Source organism: Rattus rattus, chromosome 8 (genome assembly GCF_011064425.1).
Source record: "Rattus rattus isolate New Zealand chromosome 8, Rrattus_CSIRO_v1, whole genome shotgun sequence".
NCBI classification, from domain to species: domain Eukaryota; kingdom Metazoa; phylum Chordata; class Mammalia; order Rodentia; family Muridae; genus Rattus; species Rattus rattus.
In genome coordinates, this window is record NC_046161.1 from 72,334,717 (window position 1) to 72,360,114 (window position 25,398).

The following is a 25,398-nucleotide window of genomic DNA, read 5'->3' on the forward strand; positions in this document are numbered from 1 at the left end:
ACCCACATATACTTCCTTGGAAGAAACATTTATTTATAATCTTTATTGAACAGTTTCAACGACTCCAGAACAGGCTTCACAGTTTGAGTGTGGTGCAGAGACACTAGCTCATGCGGGAACAGCTACGGTCCAGTGTGTCCCTGACGAATGTGAGTGTGAGGATGCTCGGGCACAAGGCAGTGCGAGACACATCTGCTCAGAAACCGGCTGGAAAACATGATTTAAACTCTACAGTAAGGTTTATTACAACGAAAGTGTTCTTAACAACTTCTAATTTCAAAACAAAGTACCCCAGGAATCAACTATCCTTTTAAATAAAAAAAATAATTTATACTCTTCTTAAAGGAATTCCAACAACATAAAGTAAGTTCCAACTCCATGTATGTATCTATGCATGTATATACACACGTATGTATATGTACATATAACTTAGGTATTCTGGCGCTCTATGCTTCTGCTCATGCAGCAGTGACATGCTGGCGAGGCTCTACAGAGGCCTTTCCGAGAACGCCGTGTAGGTCCTCACTCTGGCGAAGAACAAGGGGGTGTACATCTTGTCGATATCAAAAGCACTCACTGCAGTCTCACCAGTTGATCTAGAAACAAAGTGCAAAGCCACCAGAGTGAGGAAGGTCCAATTTATTTAAAATCCCAGCATGCTTGTACTGTGTGAGTTCAAAGTCTAAACAGTGCAGGCACAGTGTAAAACATTTAAGAACCTCCTTCAGAAACTATTTTTATTGGCTGCATAATATTATGACCCCTGCTTATATCATAACGTACTTAATAATTATTCTTCTGAAAATTTAGTTGTTTCTGATATTCTGCAACTAAAATAATGTGTTATTCTTCAGTATGACCTTCAATATATTCCTAAAAGAATTCCAAGTCAAAGAGTACAATCTGTAGCCCTTGTTAAACTGTTTCAAAAGAAAAGTCCTATCATTGCAACAGAACTAGCGATTTAGTACTGGATCAACAGCACATGTGTAAGTGTGTGCACATGAGAGTCACTAATTATGCTGCCACGGCTGTGTACACACTCCTGAGGACACGTCAACCAAAGCAGAAATCCAAGTGACCTTTGACTACTACAAAGACTGCAGTCACCACAGCTGCAGTCAACACTGGCTCTGAAGCACTGTCCTTCTGAAAAGTGAGTCTCACTTCCCACAGGGCAAGCATAGGCCTTGGCTCCCTTCTCCTTCTGGGCTTTACTCTGGAAACTGTGTATCAGACCACAGACTAAATGGAGAAGGGAAAGCATGGGGTGTGAGGACACTGCCTGGTGGGTAGGAGCCTCCACATGAGTTCTGAAGTCATTCACAAGGCAGAAAATGTGATGGAGAGAGAGAGAGGGAGAGAGAGAGAGAGTGTGTGTGTGAGTGTGTGTGTGTGTGTGTGTGCATGTCCCAACCCCGGACAGTCAGGACTGAGAGCGGATCGGGAGCCTGCTTCAAAGCTGCCCTCTCAGAACTCTGGATTCAACCTGCATGGAGAGCCCAGACACCATTCTTCCTTCAAGCTCCCCACCTGCTAACTGGCAGTCACATGACCTAGCGTTTCCCTTCTCTGCTGCCTTCTAAACTCTTTCTTATTTCTGTACTGCTCCTTTTTGATGCTCTTAATTAATTACCTAATACAGAATAAACCTTACCAAACAGAATTAAGACTTTTACATGGGTATCACCTACCTGATACATTTGGCCTTGGGATACACAGAGCATCATTTTAACGACAGACTACTTTTGTAAGTATAATTTTTAGAATCATTGTATAATTCCTGAGAATGAACCTCTGGCCTACAGAGAGCTCAGCCCTAGGAGGGCGCACGCTCCCTTCGCTTCTGAGTGGGTGTGAGCCGTCGGCTCCCTCACTCCAGCGTGCATGCTTCACTTCCCTGTCTGAGGTGTGACTGGGCAGGGCGGCCAAGGCTCCACCTCCCCACTGATGCTCAATCTTTGTTTTACACTGTAGTTGTACTTTGTAAAAAGACACTGAAGAATTCTAAACATATCGGGCTTCTCAAGCCAGACAGAAAGTCTACTTTGATGCTAGTCTCGGTGTAAATTTTTTTGAATTTTTCTTTTAAAAGTGTACATGATTATTTTGCCTACACCATGTCTGTACACCACATGTGTGCCTTGTGCCTGTGAGGGCCAGAAGAAAGCATAAGAGACCCTGGAGCTGGAGTTCCAGACGCCTGTAAGCTAACATATGGGTGCCGAAAACTGGACCTGGGTCCTCCGGAAGGTCAACTGTCAGTCTTCACTGCAGTCACCTACTTGTAAGTGATGTGACAAGAGTGGTGGATCCAGATGAGTTTGTTGAACCTCTGGTGGCCACTGGAGCACAGCTGCAGCCCCACATGAAAGCTGTGATCTGCCTCTTGGACAGGAACACGGCGAAAATACCTGTACTTATGGTCAAGTGGCTTCTGTGAAAGAAAAGATTTGTGAGCTAGGACAACCGAGATGGAATGTATGACGTAAGAGTCGCACTGCAAATCACCTAACACTTACACCGTGCAAGTCACCCCGAGTACCACATGTGAATCTATGAGTGTTTGAAGGACCGGTGGGTAAAATACTAGGTTTGTTCCGCACCAGCATGGCTACTTCCTGTGTTAAATACATGGCTGAAGAAATGAGGACCTAGGGAGGTGAAGCAAGACAGCTAGAGTAACTCAGCAGCTTCACAAACAGAGACTACCAAAGAAAGCCGGGAGTGAGGCTTGGCAGCTCGCGTCTTAAATCCGAGTACTGCCAGAGACAGCCAGATCCCTGGGAGTCTGAGGACTGCCAGGTCTACACAGCGAGTTCCCAGCCAGTCAGGTTACACAGTAAGAGTTTATCTTCTCTTCTACACATTCATATATAAAGTGTAGAGTACAACTCATGTTTCACAACAACAGCAAAACAGTTACAGAGAAACAGGAAATGGAGTTCATCCTAACTGTGCTGTGCACACTGCCTGGCTTCCTTACGGAAGGACACTGACGTGCCACACGGGAACTCCTCAGGATGCCGCTCTACAGCAGCACAGGAACCTATCGAAGGAGGCAGGGAAGCCAGTACCATGGTGTCACGACGTGACTCACAGACAAACCTGTGCCATGTCACTACATGACCATAGGAAGAGAGGAGGAACCCACAAAACCCACTACTGATACGGACAACAGACAAGTACTTGGTCTAACCACTGCCCAACTAATGTGACAGGTATGCACTATGTCTTTGAACTAGGACTAGACAAAGGAATTTAGAGAAAGTTGCAAAAAAAAATTAGCTCTTCAATCCACCAAGAATTTAGAGCCCACAGACTATGATATATACTAGTAATCACATTTACTGAGTATTTATTCTTTCTTTACAAAAACAGAAGAGGGAAGCTTTTTCCAAAAAACGCTCTCTCTGCAGAAGCCTCCTGGCAGAAGGACAGCCTGGACACGCAGCACAGGCAGCAGAGGCGCCCTGGTTAGCAGAGAGAGAGCCGTTGGATGTAGGAGACCCTGGTGCCGCACCCCTGTGTGTAAGAACCCTAGAATGGCCTGGAAAGACAAACATGCTGGTCTATAGAAGCCCAGCAGTTCCGGCAGAAACGTCAGTATCGTTTATTGCTCCCAGCTAGGGACGAGTGCATGAATGGCTGTGGGAGGAACAGCACTGGCTCCACAGTGCATACTCACTTCTTCTTTTTTCTTAGTTATCACAGCAAATACTTTGGTCTGATTGTCTGCATCTTGTGACAAGCGATAATGACCCAGCAGAATTGCATCCGTTCTAAGAAATAACAAACACACCTTAAATCAACCAGTTACAGGGCAACCTAGAACACTGACTCAGTAACAGCAGCACTGGGCTGAGAGGGAGCCTGCACAGCCATGCAGGGAAGGCTCCCAGAGACCCCAGCCGTCACTGCTTCGTATGACATATATTACTAAGCCACAGAAGCAATGTCTTCGGCTAACTATGAAAATGTGGACCATCTAGAAGGCCATAGTATAGAGACACTACCTGGTGTTCCTGGTTCTTAAACGGGGAACAATGGATGGAGGCTCCTCAGGGGTTGTCAACATCATCACATGGCCATCAGGAAAGAATCTTATGTATCTGCATAAGAAGAAACAACACCGAATACCACCACACACCGTATAAAACGTGTCCTTGGTTTGCAGTCTCTACCCTTAGTTGTAGCCATGTAGCCCAGACCGAAACACCATCTGCAAAGCAGGGAAAGCAACCAGGACAGGCGGCCGTCTACATAGGAGAGCTGAGGGGGTCGACCGGTGACCCCTTGGGCGTTGTTCACCTTTCATCCACTCACCAAATAAATGTTAACCTCATCTCGTTAGGTCTGTATTTTCTTCTAATTAATGCTTGATGAAAGCAGACCCAATAACTGTACACAGTGACCAACACTACCCTACTCATGGCTCAGCTGCAGACCCATGTGCTGAAGAAAGGCTGGGACAAGCCTTATGTTACAACCAGGACAAAGGAAAGGGCTCAGGAGGGCTACTAGGGAGTGGAGAGATTGTAACATTTATAAATAACCTGTGGATTTTTGATTGCAGTTCCTGTCATAATATTAGATACAAAATACTGAGGACCATTTTGTGGATAAATCATAAGTAACAGAAAACAGACCAAATAACTAAGATACTCGAGAGAGAATCTTCCACTCACTCAGTTCACAACGGTTGTACCTGTAATATTCCACTTGGTGCCAGGCTCTATAGAAACCATCAAGAGACTGCTCTCCCTGGCGAATATATGTGGTTTTACTGATGTACACGCCTAGGAAAAGAGAGTTGCTTTAAAGTCCATAAATAAGTTTAAGTCACACTCATGTAGCACGTCCTGCTCTCCTTTTAGTGACGCTTTCTTAGGTGCGCTCATCTGCACTTAGGTCCATCACAAAAAATGAAAACTATGTTTTATCAAAATCACCATTGTAGATCATGATTTCTCCTGAGTTCTTGAGTCCAACTTACCGTCAAACCGAACACGAGGCCGTTCTAGAAACATCTCTCTCCAGGACGAGAATGGGACAAGTTTCATACAGCTTCTGCCCCACACTTTCAAGCAAGCCAGACGCCATATTTCAGGGTCTCTAGGTAAGAAACCACAGCATCAATAAATGTATAAAGCTAAGTCTTTAAAGCAAATGAATATTTGGACTATCATGCATTTCTTTTTAATTCAGCAATTATTTGTTGAGCACCTGCAAGACACTGATCAAGGGGCAGGTAGAGACCGACAGACAAGGTGAAGACCTTTTGTTTCCTGGTGAGAGGAAAGTTCAGGTAGAGTGCTCAGTGCAAAACTCAACTGCTGAGGTAGTTAGATAGGACAATACTGTTCAAGACCCTGACCCTTCGGACAGGGTGACCACAGGGACAGGGAAGACTATCCTGGCAGCAGCTGTCAGTGTGAGGCGTGGGTTGGAGATGGGCTCAGCACGGAGCCAGCAGAAGCACAGGCTGCAGAAGTGAGCAGGCTGGGCATGGCACAGGAGAAGGAGCCAGCATAGCATTGCGGGCTCTAGCAGGACAGTGCCAGCTTATCAGAGATGCATGCCACCAGAAGCTTTGAGCATGGCTGTGCTTTCAAAATATAACTGGGAGAGATGGACTAAAGGAAAGTGACAGAGTCTAAGGCATTATCATCAGAACAAAGTCAATGCATCCGGACAACAGAGGATGATAAGTGAATAGCAGGCCAACTTGAAGAAACAGTGGCAGAAAGTTTTTCAAACCTGGAAAAAGATAAACATCTCAGAATCAGGAAGATCAAATACAATCAAGTATGACACACATAGGTGACCCAATGTGCCTAGCAACAGACTTCCAACTAGAACTTCTACTACAGGTCAGGGGCCTGGGATGATCTATTCTAAACCCCGAAGGAAAAGCCATTGCTAAGCTGGAGAGAGACCCCGGTCAACTACCACAGAGGATCCGACAGCAAAGGGAGACCTGCACGCCACTGCAGCTCAGACAGAGCTCTGTGAACAGCGAGGAAGGGGAGAGGGCCTGAAACAGAGGGCAACGTAGAGGACAAAAGAGCTGTAGCTCCAGGCTAGCGGCTGGGGACAGGTCTTCACGCTGCCAAGAAAGGACAGCAGCTCAGTGCTAGCATCTGTTCCCCGGCAGGCTTCCAGTTCTAACCGGCCTCACAGGCTGGAGGGGGAGTGGGGGGGGGCAGATGGAGTGCTGGGGACAGAACCCATAGTAAACAACACTCCATCACAGAACTACCTATGGGGTTTTAATACAATTTAAGAAGCTCGCTGATCCTTTATGGTCCATGTTCCATAACAGAAACGCGTCTTTGCCCTACGGCAGAATCTAAGCTGCAAGGACAGCAGCCGATGCGGAACCTTCTGCCTTAGGGGCTGGCACCAGTCCCCTGACACCGACAGAGCCCTGGGCTTGTGTGGAACTCACAGGCACTCTGCACTCTCAGATCATCATCGGGTGGCACTGCCACAAGCTTGAGTCCTGTCTGCATTTTACCCAAGGGACACTGGGAGGGTGCCCTTGCCCCACCTCCCTCTTGACAATGCAGATGCTGATACAACCCCAGCTTCACCTACGGCTGTCCACCAGAAGGTAGGAAGGTCCCAGCCATTTCCAGCAGCTCTAGGATAAACTACTAGAGTTCCACTTCCTGGCGCCAACTGCGCTCTTGGGAATGGAGCAAGGTTTCGTCTCCAGCCTGTTATCTTGAGGCTAGCTATGAGTACCAAAATCCCAGCATCATCCACCACTGTCTCTCAGAACCTGGCAAGAAGCCTGATACACTTCCAACCTCGAATGTCTCCAAAGGCTGTTTACAACTTGACCCTCAGTTCAGAGATACTGGAGGGGACAGAGGCTACTGGAGCGGCTGAAGCACTAATGAGACGCTGGTTTCCTACCCTTTCTTCCCACCTAGCAGCAAGTTTGAAGTGTGCCACATATGTCAAAGCATTAAACTTTGCCTTACTACAGGCGCCAAAGCAAGAGTCAACTCACCTTTGAAACCATTAACCAAGTAACTTTTGTCTGCCTCACATATTTTGTGAGCAAAAGAGCACAACCACAGGTCCCACCTATGCCTGAAGCTCTAGAAACCCAGCTATCAGCACCCCAAATCTCCATAAACATATACACCCCCCCCCAAAGAAACTAGGAAAGGTCTCTTCCCAAGTCCGCAAACTTGGTACTGCAGCTAAGGATGCAGAAAGCTTTGGCAGTGCCCAGACCCACCTTACTCATGCCCTGCAGTTCCAGACTCTGAGCACCAGTGCTTGCCTCACACAGCCTAGGGACATTTTATCCATGTCCTGCAGTTGCAGAACAGCAGGCATCAAGACCACAGTCCCCAGAACCATGAATACTCAGCTCATAGGATCTAGCATGGCCACCACATTTGGTATCCCCAAGAGTAGGGACACCAGTGTCACAGACCCAACTCTCACCTACATGTGCCCACAAAGTCCGAGTACATGAGACCAAACTGCTAGACTTGTCCCTTGAGACCAGGTTCCCACAGCTCCAGAAAAGTGACCCTGTCAGAGGTCCAGGTCCCACAGCCACCCAAAACTGTCCCTTTGCATCATACAACATCTGGGGTTACTGATACTACAGACCCCATCGTCACCTTGGTTTTATCCCATGGGAACTAGGCAAGACTACATCCCATCACATGGCTCTAAAAACTGGATGCTGCACCAAGGTCCAGGCATTTCCTAAATCGATCCTAAAAGTTCTGACAAGGACTTTTTCAAATCCTATGGTTCAGGGACAGACATCATAGGTCTTGGTATGACTTGTGCTTGTCATGAACGACCTAAAGCCAGTCCCCTCAACATCTCATACAGTAAAGACTATGGCAGATACTACCACAAGTCCCAGTGGAGCCTGAGGACACACATGGGTATTTGGAAGCCTGTGCCCCTGCAGAGTTGTGTAACTGACTTTATGAATCACTGCAGACTACTCAGAGACATTTCTGACATCAATCAGGGCCAAAGAAGTCACAAAGATGTTACACATTTAAGTTCCCTTTTGACCAGAGCCAAAGCTGGATAATTCTACATCCCATCTAAAGGAAAAGTTTCCAAGAAGCACAGGAAACAAGAACAAAAGGAGATGGGATTACTTCAAACTAAAGTCCCTTTCTGGGTCAATGAGATGGCTCAGCCAAAATGGGCATCTGCCACCAAAACCGATGACCTGGTGTGGTCCCTGGGACCCAGATGGTAGGGAGAGTGGACTCTGAGTTGTCCCTGGCCTGCGCAGGTACACTATACCAAGTGCCTGCCCATGCACATGGACACACGAAACACATAACTGAATGTAATAATTTAAAAGGCTTCTTTTTGCATAGCAAAGAAAACATCTAACTGTGGAGAGAGAGCCTACAGAATGAGAGAAACATTGGCCAAATCTGCACATGAGAAGGAGTTGACATGAATAAGAAACTCTGAACACTCAATAGCAAAATAAATAAATAAACAAACCAGACAATATAATTAAAACATGAGCAATAAATCTAAACAGAGCTTTCACAAAAAGAGGTATTTTAACGAGGACCAAGCACATATGAAGAAATGCTCCCCAGCACTAAGCAGCAGCTATCACACGAAAGGCTGTACGGGCATAAACTGGTTCCTCAAAAGATGCATGTAGGGATGTCACATGACGCAGCACAAAAATTATCCTAATAAGTTACTTTAAGCTGATAGCAACTTATTAAGATAACTTTTGTAGCGTTCATGGTAAATAAATGCCAGTCCAAACCTGCAATAAATATACCAAAAATAAAAAGGAGGAAATAAAACCATGCTTCTAAGCAAATCGCCTCACCAAAAAGAAGACAAGAGAGGGGAAAGGGTCTAGACACCCAGAGAACAATGACAACATAAATCCCCCATATCCATAATTGCCTTGCAGACTTAAGGATTAACTTTCCAGCTACAAGGCAGAGAGCCTAGACAGAGGGCTGACTGGCAAATGCCCTCTGAACTCCACCCATGCTGTGGTACGTGCACACCCACAAACACACAAATAAATAATGTAATAACGACTTATAAAAACTCATGTTGAACTAAAGGGAAAAATGCTAGCAACAAGGGGAGAAAGGAACTCTGCATATTGGTGGGAATGTGCATTAGTATAGCCACCACTGAAATTGGTACAGAGTCTCCTCGAGACATTAAAAATACACTTATCATTTGGTCTAGCCTAGTACTGGGTATATACCTTTTTGGAAAAAGATTCTTTTAAAGCATTTTCTTTTATTTGTATGTGCACGTGTGTATGTATATGTCAAGTGTGTCAGTGCCCTCAGAGGTCAAAGGAGGGCATCACATCTCAGAGCTGGAGTTACAGGCTGTTGTGAGCTGCATTCCACAATGCAAATATATTTAAAAACATCACACTGTAAACAATAAATACACATTTTTTTCTGTCAGTAAAAAATAATTCCCTCTGGTGGTTTACAGAGAAAAAGTTCTATGGGTCCCTGAGTGGAAGCAAGATTGTGCAGAATGTCACTGGATTACTGAGACCAGGAGAAACAGTGGTTAATCTGTACAGCAGCAAAGTGGAGAAACAGCTAACTGGAAATACACTTTAAGGACAGCACCAAAAGTAAAAGCATGAGGCTGAGGAGATGGTCAGTGAGCAGTACTGTGTATGTTGTTCACTTATGAGGCTGGAGATGGTTCCCAGCATCCACACAATGCTGGGTGGACATGGCTGCCACACACTTGACACCCCTGATGCACTCATCCCTGTGTAGACACAGGCGTCCCGCTGCAAGCTTGCTAGGTGAGCTCTCGAAATCAGTAAGTTCTAGGTTCTAGCCTGACCCTGTCTCAATATGTAAGACGGAAAAGGATGAAGGACGGATCCTACTCAACTTCAGGCCTATGAATCTGTGGACGCATGTGTGCACAAACTCCACACACGTGCACACATACGCACGCACGCATGCACACACACACCCCATAACATGCAAAAAATTAATATTGTCATGGTTTTGATACAGCTCAAAATATTTTTAAATCTCACTGGATAAAAGACAGCCTCTTCAACAAATGGTGCTAGCTAAACTGGATACCTATGCACAGCTACATGTAGAAGAATGAAGGTACATCTCTCTCTCTTACCCAGCACAAAACTCAACTCCAAGCCTGGATATGATAGGGGAGAAAGTACAGTATACAGTTCAATGTATAGACACAGGAAAGGACTTTCTCAACATGACCAGCACAGTGCAAGCATTAAGATCAACAACTGAGGGTTGGAGAGATGGCTCAGCAGTTAAGAGCATTGGCTGCTCCTCCAAAGGACCCAGGTCCAATTCCCAGCAACCACATGGAAGCTTACAACTGTCTGCAAGTCCAGTTTCAGGGAATCTGATATCCTCACAGATACACATGCAGGCAAATTACAAATTCAAATGAAACTTAAAAAAACTTTTTTTAAATGTTACTTAAAACAAAAGACCAACAATTGATAGATGTGACTTAGTGAAACCAGAAAGCTTTTTCCAACAAAGGCAACATCAGTCAAGTAGAGGCGGCCTACAGGACAGAAAACATCTTTACCTCCTATACATCTGACAAGATCAAAAACTGGAGCAAGGAACTAAACAGTGCTCACAGGAAACAGCTGCACGTGCTCTTAACCACTGAGCCATTTCCCCAGCCCCAAAGTGTCTTAACAATTATTCACTTTATGATGATATATTAAGTTTATTCCTGGAATTTCACCTTCTTTAAAAATCAAACTGTCACTTCTCCCCATGTATAGTTGTGGAGTGATACTGAGACTCACCAATTTTGAAGGGTGGGCAGCAATCCAGTGACTACTGGATGTATATTGTGTAACACATAAACATACAGATTATTAAAAACCCAAGCTTTGAATAATTCAAATGGTTTATGTGAAATTCTAGATTCTAAATGGAAGTGGGCTATTTTTTACATAATGCATTTGAATTTTAAGAACTATAATTATAAAAAATTATACATGCTAAGGACTCGCTGTTTTATATAAGAAACCTATGGAGAATAGTTGCAAATGATTTCACACCGCAACATTTTTAAAGTATACAACAGTCTATTTAAGGGGTCAAAAGGAAACTCCAGTAAACCTAAAGTTAAATCACTAACTCCCGGTGGGTAGAGCTACTGGACGAACACTGGGAATGTAATCCCTCTGCTACATCTACTGTGCAGTCATGGGGACTGTGGAAGGAAGCAGTCAGTGAGCCAGTCTGCCTCACAGTGCTATATCCTGGGAACCCAGCACATTCTAACCTTTGGGTGCTGTTATTTGAGAAAAATCACACTAAGTACAGCTTTGCAAATTTTCTATTTAAGCTTTCACTCAGAACATCAAGTTTTTTTGGGGGGGGGGTGGTCTTTTGGTCAAAGTTGACAAAAGGCTATCATCTTTTACTTCACTGCCTGCCTGAGTCATTCTAAAAACCCGTACCTGGCACAGATATAGAATCCTCTGCACACCAGTGACAACTGCTCTAACGATCTGAGGTCCAAGTCACTTGACACCACCCATCGGAAGATGTACATCAGCACCTCCATAGGCAGGACTGCAACAGAGAACATCTCCAGTGACTGCCCTTATTCTTAGTGCACTTGTGCACAGCCTTAGGCGGTTCAGACACAGGCAGGTGTATTAACTACCCAGCAGTGAACAGCAGCGAACAGCAGCGAACAGCGGCTCCCACAACACAGGGGAGTCTTCACTTTTCAGCATAGAGTTAGTGCTAAAGAACCATTTTCCCCTGGATAATTATTTTATCACCAAGATATGTTAAAATAAATATAAAAAACGATATGATTCTTATATTTAACACTAAAGATATTTTTATTTAAGAAAATTTTAAACAGCCCTCCCATAAACGAGCAGGACTTAATATAAGAACATGCTAACTCCTGAACATTTAGCCTCATCAGGACCACTGTGCCCTCTGGCTGATGTGCAGTGGCACCAGTGTTCCTCCAGCTTCCAAAGGGCTTCACTGAAAAAGGTATGGTGTCCCCAAACACCTGCATGCCCGAGTCTGTTGTTTCAGAGTCTGAAAGCGTAGATTTATATCTACAGCCATTTCTATTATAATTACATCACCATCATCATCTAGGTCACTAAGCACCTGACTTCACCCTGAGGTTCAAGGGTTTGAGTGACAACAGGCAAGGAGCCACACCTGATATGTGAGTCTGACTGGTCTCAAGCTCAGGCTGACAGAGTTTGAGCACAGACTCCTGAAATGTGAGCTGCTGCTGGAAGTACGACAGGAGATCGGCCATCTTGCTGGCGTCCTCATTATCTTCGATGCTGAAATGAAGAGGGAGGGGATAAATGAATGCATTATTAGAACAGACAGATTAAAACACACCTTCAAAACTGCTTTAGAAAGACAATCTAAAAACCAACTTTCTTGTTATTTTTAAAAGATGTGCTAATGTGTACCCTGCCTTGTTGCAAAGTATCATGCCAAGTTTTCCAAATGAAAATGTTTTGGTCATTATCCAAGAGTTAGGAACTTCAGGCTCAGGTGCTGAGATTTAATTAGTTTAACTGTGGAGAGTTTATGAGTTAGTGAAAAAAGTAAGTGATACGAAAATTTTGTGTAAGTTCTTCAGTGAACTTTCCTGTTCACCACGCAGAGCCCTCAGAGACCAGCAGAGGGCATCAAGTCCATCTGGAACTGGTGTTAGTTTTGAGCTGCCATGTGGGTGTTAGGAATGGAACTCCAGTCCTCTGAAGGTACAACTCTTAACCACTAGGCATCTCTCCAGCCTGTATTTAGTGATCTAATCTCTTCTGACTGTATGAAAATAAAATATACAAATGCCATTTGATTTGCTAAGTTTTCTAATAAAAATTGCCTTAATTTGTCACCTTACCCTAAACAGTAAAATATTTGAATAAGCCTTTGAATCCACCAATCATCTACAGATATTTACAGCTGCAAGGCTCTTTCTTTGGCTTTCGGCTTTTGAGGAAGTTAACCTCGAAGTTGATCAGTTACGAAAGGACTTGCATGAGGATGGAGTTGGGAAACAGGAAGGACGTGTCACAGTACAGAAGCAGATACGGTTGGGCTTAGATGAACACCATGGCCCATCTACCCAACCTCAACACAGACAAGGAGTGGTGGCCACATCTTTAATCCCAGCACTCAAGAGACAGAGGCAGATCTCTCTGAGTTTGAAGCCATCTTGATCTAAAGGGCAGCCAGGGCTACACAGGGAAACCCTGTGTCAAAAAAACAAAACAAAAAAGCCCCCAAAACAGAAAAATCAAACGAAGACAAACAAACAAACAAACAAACACTTCAACAAGGGTGAAACTGTCACCAAAACAGAGATCTGGTATATGGCAGTACAGACTCGACAGATCTGGCAACCCAAATCTAACAGATAGAGTAACATAAACTTAAAGATCTGGTAACACAAACTTGATGGATGTGGCAATCCCATTTGACTGAACTCTTATATACTTCCCATAACATCTGAGGTTCTATACATTTTTTTCTTAAAAGCACCTGGCAAATACTTAGAAAACTGACTAAGATCCATGTCTAGGTAGCTAAGCCCAAATGATTCATCTGAGTATGAACTGCTTCACACTGTTCAATCTAACTTGGTGAATACGGTGCCAAGACCAAAACCTGGGCTTGAGCACGCTAGGCAAGCACTCTCCCAACCAAGCTGTATGCTTAGCCCTGGGTGCTTATCTTAAAGCCAACGGCTCCTCCTGGACACAAACAGCTTTGCTTTTCATGCCATCAAGCTGAACTCTGGAGAGATATTAGGCCAAAACAATTTATAACTGTCTTGACAAAAGCATTGGCTTTGAAACAGACTCTGAATCTTCCTTCAGTGGAAACCATCAGTGCTCCGTCATGATTGGAATGGAAGTGCTGTCAGGTAGAGTGAAAAAAGATTCTCTCGATGCTCATTCATGCCTTGCACCTATGCTTTTAGGCAACGCTGTTTCAGAGGTTTGGTAATGCTAATTCGGGATGCTCTGGGAGAACGGAGTCACTATAGCTCAGCATATTCCTAACAAGACGCCTTTTCTGAAACGTCGGAGAGATTCAAACACACAGAGACTGGTATAAATGAAGTTCCGCATGCCCACCACCCAACTCTGAGCATCGGTGACATATTTGCCAACTAGCATAATTGCATTTTCGTACTTTCCACTTCAAATAGATTTCAAAAAGTTGAAATATATTCTTTACTCTTTTCAATAATCATCAATTTAATTTTACAAACTTTTGTCACTTCATTATATCTATTGAAAATATAAATCTTAAAATGTCTCTAATTAAATAAGTCTACTTATAAATATGGACACATTAAACACGACAGTAACAGAATAGCGCCGCCTTCTTAGCAGGCTAAGACTTAGACCGGCAAAGTGCTTAACTTACAAACTTTACATATTACTGTCTGTCAACTTAGATACGCACTAGCTGCTTCCAACGCCATCGCCATCTGGAGACCGGGTATAAGTGATCTTGAACTCAATATCAGGTACTAGCTGCATAGCCCTACGGTAGAACTTGATGGCTAGAAGAAGAGATAAAGCTAATTAGCTATGGCCACACATTCCTCTCACTTACTTAGACTGCCGTTAGCTATAGTTGGTAGACTCTAACAGCTGAATCCTGCAACCATGCAAACACACTTACAGAACAAAGATCTCTCCAGACCACGCCGCTGGGCTGCCTGTTTGTTTGTGTTGCTGTTTTGTGGATTGGGTTTGTTTGTCTAGGTTGGTTTGGTTCTTTGGGACAGGGTTTCTCGTATAACAGCCTTGGCTCTCCTGGAACTCACTCTGTAGACCAGGCTGACCTCAAACTCACAGAAATCCACATGGCTCTGCTTCCCGTGTGCTGAGGTTAAAGGTGTGCACGACCACCACCCAGCCGATGTGCTATCTCTTGTCATCCTCTGCGTCCTGGGCAGACTACCATACACTGGCTTCATGTGGGAACCTCACAGATTAATGCAGACGCGCACAACGGACTTGACCAGTTAGACACTTAAAATGTGGATAAAAACACCAGTAGAGGAAACTTCCAAATAAATATAGTAACTTCAAATAATGTTATTTTCCATGTGTTTTCAAAAAAACATTTTTTCATGCTCTTTCAAACATTTCAATTACTATAATTACCACCAAAAACCCCCAAACCATACTATGGAGTCTGTTGCGTACAACCCCTCTGTCGTGTGTACAGTATCTACCACTCCTTGCTGGAGGCAGAACCTAGACCATGGACTGCACAGGGAGGCAAGGACTCCACCACTACTGCACTTCTGTCCAGTTATAGACACAGTAGCTGAAGCACCTGCCTTCAGTAAAACTTAAAGTCAGGCTTAGAAAGAGGGCCTACGTATTCTCATTTCACCTTTTGTATTTCCTTCATCTGAAATATTTTCACACATGAAAAGAACACAATATGATCTTCATTAATGAATCACCGGAACAAAACTAAATAGGGAAAATGTGTCTTACTCATCCTACAGATATGATACTACTACCCTGCGATGTATTTTGTAAACAAGTTATATACAATTTATTTATTTTAATTATTTTTGTGAGAACAGGTCTCTACTATGTAACCCTGGTTGGCCTGAAACTCATTATGTCGAACAGGCTGGCCTCAAACCTACAAGGATCTTCCAGTCTCAGGCATACACTACTTAAAAATGATTTCAAGTAGGAAGAAAGTGTCCTATACCAAATAAATTCCAGAACAAAAAAAAATATTGATCACTAACAGAGTTACAGTTCAGAAGCGGACAGAGCTTTACCTTCATAGAGAGCTCCATTTTGTTCTTCCTCTACTGCCTTCAGGAAGAGTTCTCGAGCCTGTGAAATGAGAAGGTGAAAAAAACTTGAAAATCTGTACGGTAAGTGGACAAGCCAGGTGTGGTGACAGAAACCACAAATCCAGTCCTGGAGAGGCAGAGGCAGGAGGATCAGGAGTCCAAGGTCGTGCTTATGTGAGGGCAGTCTGGGTTTCATGAAATGCTATTCAAAAATAAGTAAATAAAAATAAATCTATAGCAGAAAGACAGTATTCTTAAATGGTGCCGTAGAAATTGTACATCCAAAGCAAAATAATGGAATTTGACCCAATCCCCACAGCTTACATAAAAATAACTCAAAATGAATTACAAACTTAAAAGCAAAATGCAAAACTATAAAACGTCCGGGAAATGGAAACAATCCTGGGGCCCTCGATGGCTCTTACGTGGAGCCATGAAAGGAAAGGCTGACACATTTTGCCTCACAGAGACTCAAATGCTGGGGGGCGCCCCCTGCTGGACATGATGTTGCTGGCCCTCATGTACGAGGGAGACTTAAGAGATGGCAGGCACCAGGCAGGCACCAGGCGAGCATCTAGCACGCGGAGTACTTCCCGTGTGAACAGACACAGACTTTCCTCAGTAAGGCAATGACATACAGCATGACATGCTTAGTCTAACATGTGAAAACAAACAAAAACCACTAACTAAACCTCCCACAGTGAAGGAGCCCAGGGACCAAGTTAGATGGCAAAGGCCTAAGGAGGGTAAGGCAGGGAGATCACTGTCAGTTCTAGGCTATGCCGGTCACCTGGACCATAGAAGAACCTGTTTCAAAAAGAATGAAATTCTTTAAAAAGGCAAGGACATTTTACCCCTGCCTTCGGGGTTTCTGCTGTAATTTATGGACATCCACTTTTTTAGACTAAGTGAAACTTAAGAGGCAAAAAACTAAGAAACGTTACAAGAAGAAGGTGGATGATAGGAAAACAGGCTGGTATTAGTTACTGCAATAAAATGCCATGACTGAGACAACTTATAAAACAAGGTTCATTTGGCTACGGTTCTGGAGGTCTGGCATTCGCCATGCATGCTGAAGGAGCAGGAAGCTGAGGGCTCATATCTTTAACAGCAAGCAGGAAGCGGAGTGCAAACTTGAAATGGCATGAGTCTTTAAACTCACGGCCACCTCCAGTGACACACTTTCTAAGTCTTCCCAAACAGGGTCACCAACTAGGGGCCAAAGACTCAAATGCTGGGGACCATGGGGGGCACTGCTCATTGCATCACCGTAAAGCCACAGTAATACTAGAAGGACAGGTAAGGTGAGGGACAGGTAAGCAGGAATACTAGTCAGTCAAAAGTCCCCACACCAGAAAAACAGTACTTTACTTCACAAACCGCCTCTGTCCTCAGAGTTGACAAATGACAAGCACACTGGTGAGAGGCGCTGTGTCGAAAGCAGCTCTTAGTTGTTGGAGAATTTCAGCACTTAACTTTTCCTCCTTTGCCAATTCTTGTCTTCCTTTGTCTGCAGCTGCTTTCAGTATAGAGCTTCTCCCTGCTCTGCAAGGCCGGCTTTCCACATTACTGGAACCTACGCCTGGGGTAAGTTCAAACATCCACTGAGCTCTGAACATCTGGAGCTGCGCCTGTGACGGAGAATACGTGAGGAGAATACGTGAGGAGAATACGTGAGGAGAATACGTGAGGAGAATACGTGAGGAGAATACGTGAGGAGAATACGTGAGGAGAATACGTGAGAATACGTGAGGCCCGGTCAGGGACGGCAGTGAAACTCCAGAGTGATTCAGCAATGTTTCCAATATCTACTTCACTGTACGCTGTTGCAATTCAAAGACCAGAAAACAGTCTCAGTCTCTCAGTCTCTCAGTCTCTCAGTCTCTCAGTCTCTCAGTCTCTCTCTCTCTCGAAATCCAAACAAACAAATGAAAATAAAAACAATAGCAAAAAAAAAAAAAATTTCTGCTTAAAACACTAAAGAATGAAGACCAGACAAAAGTAAGTCTGTCCATATAGTAAAAAGGCTAAAAATACTGGAGGACTAAGTTTTAATTAGAATTGAAACTATAAATTTCTGCCCTTATGTAGGGGCAGCACGTATATGACACGGAGCATTTGTTAATAATGCACACCTAGCAGACATTACAAAGCTTCTAAAATGTTCTATAGGTCAGGCAGGCTTTCCTTTAATAAACATTCTATACTCCAAAAAGGAAATTCTTTTAAACATAGACCATTTAAATAAAAAACACAGGAAAAGTCAGGCCACCTATGTGGCAGACTGCTTTTAAGGAAGAAATTGTTACCCCAACTCTTGAAAGCCCCGTGTGGGTACCACCTCAGCAGGATCACATTGCGTCCTTGCTCCCCACCCAGGAACCTGGTTTTGGGGAGGACAGTCCATCCTTAGAACTCCCACAGGACGAGCTCAGGAGGTCCGTTTAGACTGCGGGCAGCCAGGCTCCTTCCTTTGCTGTCTTTCCCATCCTCCTCCCAAGGCCTTGACCCTAGCAGTGCTTTGTGAAAAGGGTCCCAAAGAGTAACCTTCTTCCCCAGGAACTCAAGCCAGTGTACTTCTGCAAAAGACGGTCACCGCTGGTACAGTCACCGATGCTATTTCTGCCTAACTTTCTAGAAAGGTGTCATATATATATATATTTTAATATTCTGCACAGTGCTTTGTTCCCCACTGTCCTCTAACATGCTACACTCATGCCTGATCTGCAGAATCTTTAGCTGCATTCTTTCTACTAAATGGCATGCACCAAGTAAACAAGCATTATACAGCTTATAAGTTCAATAATTAGCTTAATTACAGTAATTTTTGAGTTTAATATATATATAGACTTACCTCATCCTCTCATTTCCCTGTTATTTCCTTAGACTTAATTTCCTGATCAATTGTTATATCAAAAGGGTGCATATTTTTAATTTTGATCCACGTTGCTCGTGTATCCTCCAGAAAAATAATGGTCGTTTATAATCTCGAGTATAATGTGTGTTTTCACAGTCCAGACAAAAATGGACATTACTCAATAAATTATTAAGTCACTGAGTTACGGTTAAATATTAATGAGACTTAGTACCTCTTCAAATATTTAACAACTGTTCATACTTTTCCATTAACTGTCCGTTCCCCTCTCTGTCTTGTATCCCTCTAATTTATGCACATAATCTATACACTGAGGGTTTCTAACCCTTTGCTCACCTGGCAAGCAATTGTTCTAGCTATTTCTTTCAACCTTATGGTGCTTTTCATTATAAATAGGCTTTAAACTGTCAAATGATCAAACCTCAAACTTGTTCATTAATAGTTATGTGTTCTGAGTCATGCTTACATATTACTTTTAATACTTTAAATGTACATTCTGGGGCCAAAACAATAGGTAGGTGGGTAAAATCACCTGCTGCCACACCTAATGACCTGACCTCCATATCTAAGACGCATGTGCTAGAAGGAAAGAAATGACTCCCACCAATTGTCCTCTGACCTCCCCACTGGCATTGTGACACACGAGAACACGAACACACACATGCACACACAAACAAACGCAAAACAATTCAAAATATATACTGAATCCCATAGCTGCAGTTGTTGATATCCATTTTTACAGAAAATTATGGTTTAAATACGTTATACAGAATATTGCAAGGCTGGAGAGATGGCTCAGTGGTTAAGAGTACTGACTGCTCTTCCAGAGGTCCTGAGTTCAATTCCCAGCAACCACGTGGTATCTCACAACCATCTGTAATGTGATCTGATGCCCTCTTCTGGTGTGTCTGAAGACAGTGACAATGTAGTCATATACATAAAATAAATAAATAAATTTCTTAGAAAAAGAATACCGAAGTCCAAACTAGGCCATGGTGGTGCATGCCTTTAATCCCAGCACTCAGGGGTAGAGGCAGGAGTTCAAGGCCAGCCTATTCTACAGAGTGAGTTCTAGGACAGTCAGGGCTCTGTCTTAAAACAACAAGAAACAAAAAACAAAAACCAACAAAAACACAAACAAAAGAATATGTAGGTTCATCTAAATCCCATGTGAATAAGAGCTGACAAAGGCTCCCAGTTGTGACCAATGTCTACTTCTGGGAGAAGAACTCATTACAGAACTGAAGACACATGCCTGCAGGTCTCTCTCAGCCGGACTCTCATGTCCTTCATCGCCTACTCTGACAGCATCAGAATGACAATCTTCCTCCGCTTCTGCCTGAGAAGAACAAACCACAACAGTGTCAGAAACTGGCAAACACTACTTTCCCTCTGTGATCTTCTCAGTCAATTGTTAACCAATACCACACCTTTAAATTTGTGTAACCCACTTTGAATATCAAGTCTGTACAAAGTTCAAGTTATGGAGGCAGAGATGTTTTGTGTCCTGAAACTCAATCCCTTCTCCCTGGGTATCCACTTTGGTTAAGTTTAAATGATACCAATAAAAAGAAAACGTGTGCTTTAACTTCTATAATGCTGTAGAATCAATTCTGCACTTCTAGGTGACCCAGGCTTGGTTCCCAGCACACATATGGTGGCATATGATCAGCTGCCTCCAATTCCAGTGGTTCCAACGTCTATCTCTGGCCTCAGTAGTCACAGTATCTCATCCAGGCCTGGTATCCCATGTTTTTAATTTCCGCATTCAGGAAAGAGAGACAGGCCAATCTGAGTTCAGGGCCAGCCAGGTCTATATAGTGAGTTCCATGTGAAGGAATGCAGTGAAACCTTGTCTTAAGAAAAGGAAAGAAGGAAGGAAAAAGAGAAAGAAAATCGGCCCTTCTCTTTTTCCCTAGTTAATGCTGAGGAATTGAGTCCAGAGCCTTGCACATGGTAAACACATATTCCAACAGAGCCACCGAGCTCTAGCCAAACCAAACTAACTTCTTTTATTTTATCTTTATGATAGACCCAATCTTTTACACTGGAGTGGCTTACGGTGGACTAAAGGTGGACTGAACAGTATACAGCTCTGGGTTAATGTTTCCAGTCACTGTTACCATCACATACTTTTAGTCTTGGTAAATTCATTAATGAAAAGTGAGTCCTCAGGAAAATGAAGTATTGCCTAGTTCAGTCGGTTGGCTAAAAACTTATCAGCAAGGGGAGCTTGCTCAACACTCAGCGTGATCAGTCCTACACAGATATGTGGCGGAGAGAAATGACCCTGACGGATAGCGAGGAATAACAACAAATGGATATTATTGCCTCTGGTCTCTGCACACACGTGCAGAAAGGTACACGTACAGTTTCATACACACATGTATATGCACACACAGGGAAACACATATACATACCGCTGTCACCCCACACACAAAAAAAGCCAAAAAGGCAATTCCATCTAGTTCCGAGACAGTAGTCAGTAATGCTTATATTAGCAAATTTTGGCTCTAAGTTATTTCCAGGGGAGACAAGGTTTTACCACCACAGACCATTGAGCACAGCAGCCAGACACTCTGTACCACATAAGCGTAACATAAACAAGCTCTGCTCATAGCTTATCTCTGGCAACCAGACTGGCAGGGGCCTGTAAAACTTGACTAGTTGGTACAGAGTAAAATCCTTGGTGCTCTGTAAAGTTACCCCAGTGAAGACATAAATGAAAGAAGCGTTTGTTCTAAGTCGGGAGTCTGGGTTTGGACAAAAGGCTTGGACAGCTGTACCCCAAAGGATCCCGGTGTAAATAAAGGCCCTTAGGCTGGCACTCCTGGATGTTGAAAGAACCGGTTGGACCTGGCCTAAACGGAGGGGAACAGTTCCTGCCATGAAGTACCGTGTCGTCAGAGGTCCAAAGTCAGGGGACAACTTGGATCCCAGAGTTGATCCTCCAGACCATGAGCTAAAATGAACTCTTTATAAGTGATCTCAGGTATTTTGCTGAAATAAGAAGTTGATCTGGGGCTGGAGAGGTAGCTCAGTGGTTGACTGCTCTTCCAGAGGTCCTGAGTTCAATTCCCAGCAACCACATGGTGGCTCACAACCATCAGTAATAGGATCTGATGCCCTCTTCTGGTGTGTCTGAAGACAGCTACAGTGTACTCATATATACATTAAATAAATAAATCTTTAAAAAAAAAAAAGAAAGAAAGAAACTGATCTACTAGGAAATACAAGAGGGACTTTGAAATGCACAGATCCCACTGAAAAGTATACTTCTCTCTAAGAGTCTGACTTATCACTGTAAATCCTAACTATAGCTAACAAGAGAGGACCTGAGTCCCAGAGAGAACGTTGCTGTTCTGGGCAGTCAGACTAAGCTAGCCTGATCTAAAGAACGTCCCCTGCTCCATTCAGTTGGTGCTACTCAATGTGCTGCTTGTTCTTCTAGACCTGGACTGCATCTTTCTCGCTTAGCCGCTTACCTTACATTCACATAAGGGTTCAAGTCAGCAGCATTTTCCAGCTGTCTTTTGTGCTACCTTACAAATACATTCATATTCGTACTGTCTCCCTCAGTAGAAAAAGTACACTGAAGGCAGAGAACACATCTTGGTCACAGTTGGAACCTTTAGGACCAAACGCACCACATGATTCTTGGTAAAGTCTCTGTGTAGCCTAGGCTAGACTGAGACTCACTGCGTAGCCCAGGCTGGCTTTGAATTTATAGTGATTTTCCTGCCTCAGACTCCTGAGTGCTAGGAGGAATCTGAGTGTGAGCCATTATACTGTGATCTCCTTTTCTTTGGAGAGACATCTGTGAGCTAGAGAGATGGTTCAGCAGTCAAGGGCTGGACAGTCTTCCAGGGGACCTGAGTTTGGTTCCCAGCGTTCATGTCCAGCAGCACATAATAGCACAAGGGATTAGAATTTTCCTTTGGCCTCTTGGGCACCTGCACATATACCTGGCCTGGTGTCTTAGTTAGGGTCACAATTGCTGTGATGAAACACCATGACCAAAAGCAACTTGGGGAGGACTTGGTTTATTTGGCTTACATTTCTACATCACTGTTCATCGCTGGAGGAAGTCAGGTCAGGAACTCAAACAGGGCAGGATTCTGGAGGTAGGAGCTGATGCAAAGGCCATGGAGGGGTGCTGCTTACTGATTTGTTCCTGCATGGCTTCTTCTGCCAACTTTCTCATAGAACCCAGGACCACCTGCCAAGGGATGGCACCATCCACAAAGGGCTGGACCCTTACCCATAAATCACTAGGAAAATGTCCTACAGGCTTGCCTGATTTTTCAGAGGTACTTTCTCAATTGAGGTTCCTTCCTCTCAAATGACTCTAGCCTGTGTTGAGCTGACATAAAGCTATCTAGCACACACACTTTATAACATTAATTTAAGAAGAGAGGGATTTATCTGTAAAGAGAATTAGTGATTTCTGGGTCATCTTTTCAGATGTGTCATTTGTGATTAAAAGTTTATCACAGATCACAGTTTATAGGTTTGGTAACACTGAAGATCTGGTACTGTATGAAAATCCACACCATGCCAGGCTCATAAGAGGCTCAAAAATAACTGGTTGAATACAGAATGCCTATCTCAGAACAGAATCCATTGTTAACCTCGATTTTGACAGTAAGAACTGGGATTTTACTACATTTGATCGATTTCAATCCCACTTGAAATAAGCAGGAATTTGGTTAATCTTTCATATAGTTTAGTGGGCTAGTTTCTTCACAGATGAGATTAACTGAACATAATGGTTAAGGACATAATCCTGGTCAGAGGACTACTTTTGAAAGTTTAGAAGAATAATCAAATTAGTGTGTTTTCTGTGCACCAGACTAGTTGCATAAAATATACCGTTTCAGTCAATTCACGTTAAAAAAAAAAAAAAAAAAAAAAAACTTGAGTGTTCTCCCAGTCAGTCTGGTATCTTTCATTCTTAAATCATTCAGCCCTAGCGGGAGATTAGTTTCTTAAGTCATTGCAGAGACTATATATTCCATGCAACAGTCCCGTGAGACACGAGCTGTCACACATGGAGCTGTCACACATGGAGCTTAGCGCAGTCTCTCTGTCCGCACTGGCTTAGGCCCTATCACGAAACTAGGCAGGAGTCCCTTCAAACCCAGTTTGCCAGGACTGCCTGCCAACATCCTACCCGGGTCACTGACGCCTCGGGGGGCGTGCGTCCCAAACTCGGAGCTCCTGAAATCATCCGTGGGCCGGGCTGCCAGAACAGGAGCAATCAACAAGTGTCTCCGCTTGCCAGGGCCACCTCCCTCGTGCAGAAGCCAAGACAGCTCACCTGAGACACGACTCTCAGCTCGGACAGTCTTGAGCGACCGAAGCGGGCCTTTCCTCCGCTGTCCGTCAAACCCTGTCCTCACCTGGGGCCATCTCCCGCTCCCATTGCCCGGCCCTCGCTGCCCTCCCTCCCCGGTTACCATGCTGGCGGGCGGCCGGCCCAGTCGAGGGGCTCCCCGCGCCCGGCTCCCGGAGGGGTGGCTGCTGCCCGGTGTCTACTCCTGCCCGTCTGCTGCAGCGCGGCTTAGCAGAGTTCTCGGTCGGAGAAGCGCACCAGGCAGCGGCAGTAACTGCGGGCCCGGCGTACGGCAGCCATCTTCGCGGGACAGGGGGCCGGAGGCAGGCGCGCTGCGGCGGCCTGGGACTCGAGCTGCGGAGGGGTCGCCGGTCGTCCGCGGAGGCCGAGCACCGAGGGAGGACCCGAGCGTCGGCCCAGCAGGAGACGTCTGGACGCAGCGGCGGAGCTGCCGGCTCTGCTGCGGAAACTGCGCCGCCGCGCCACGCATGCGCACTGCCGCCGCCTGCTTGGCTAGCAGCCACCGGTCGCGGGCTAGGGCGATGGGCCTACTGTGTGCGGCGGTCGGCGGTCGGTGTAGCTAAGCTGACCTGCCTCACTCAACCCTCTTATTTGATGCTTAGAACACCCAGGCAGGAAGGAGCAGATGTTAGCTTAAAATGTTTGAACCTGAATTTGGAGTAGAGCCCCTGAATCCATCCTAATTGGACACTAGGAAATAGTACTATAGGCGCTCTAGACATTGGGTGCCCTGTCAGAATGAGAAAAGAGAGCGAAAACTCAACAATCATTGCACCCCACAGTCTCTGGACGGAAGAAAACGTACGTTCATGTGTGCAGCCGGAGAGTGGTAACAGCCAACGCAAATCACGTCGAACTACATATCCCACAATACAACGGGGGAAGGACGTGCCTTTCCAAGGCCTGAAACCCGACTCCAGAAAGGGACGACTCTACAAGGCACTCTGGGATCTGTAGTCGACTGTTCCACGTTCGGCCGGAACTTAACACCCACCCACCCCCAACCCGGTGCCACTTCTTACAGTCCAAACATCCGATTCCACGTCAATAGAAGACACTTGGGTTGCACATTTTAGAACTTTTTCACCTGCAGGCATATGCTAGCAAAACTTACGGGCTTCCCAGCCTCTGACATTTAGACAACATTTATTGAGTTTCTGTTAAGTGTTAGAATGTAACAGCCAGGAAGCTACATTCACCCGACTAAACAGAATTTACAATTTTATTGTGCTACTTTATTCTGGAGCTCAGAAATGAAGTACGTCTTCGGCAAAGACATGGAGGTAAAAGG

General features: G+C 44.5%; 2 protein-coding genes across 2 annotated transcripts in view; one reads left to right on the top strand and one right to left on the bottom strand.

Moving 5' to 3' along the window:
* Window positions 1-12: 12 nt before the first annotated feature.
* Fbxo9 (F-box protein 9) lies at window positions 13-24,539 on the bottom strand. Its single transcript, XM_032911588.1, has 13 exons — window positions 24,211-24,539; window positions 20,007-20,090; window positions 17,352-17,507; window positions 15,859-15,916; window positions 14,508-14,607; window positions 12,231-12,361; window positions 11,498-11,612; window positions 4,997-5,115; window positions 4,709-4,799; window positions 4,017-4,112; window positions 3,689-3,782; window positions 2,286-2,437; window positions 13-596 (listed from the first exon to the last, which is right to left on the bottom strand). The coding sequence occupies exons 1-13, from the start codon at window positions 24,211-24,213 to the stop codon at window positions 488-490; spliced, it is 1,308 nt and encodes a 435-aa protein (XP_032767479.1). The 5' UTR covers window positions 24,214-24,539; the 3' UTR covers window positions 13-487.
* Window positions 24,540-25,111: 572 nt separating this feature from the next.
* The window catches only part of Cilk1 (ciliogenesis associated kinase 1), a 58,391-nt gene continuing 58,104 nt past the window's right edge, over window positions 25,112-25,398 (top strand). The window contains exon 1 of the mRNA XM_032911585.1: window positions 25,112-25,390. The gene's annotated coding sequence lies outside the window, so the exon portion shown is untranslated. The remainder of the gene's footprint in view (window positions 25,391-25,398) is intronic.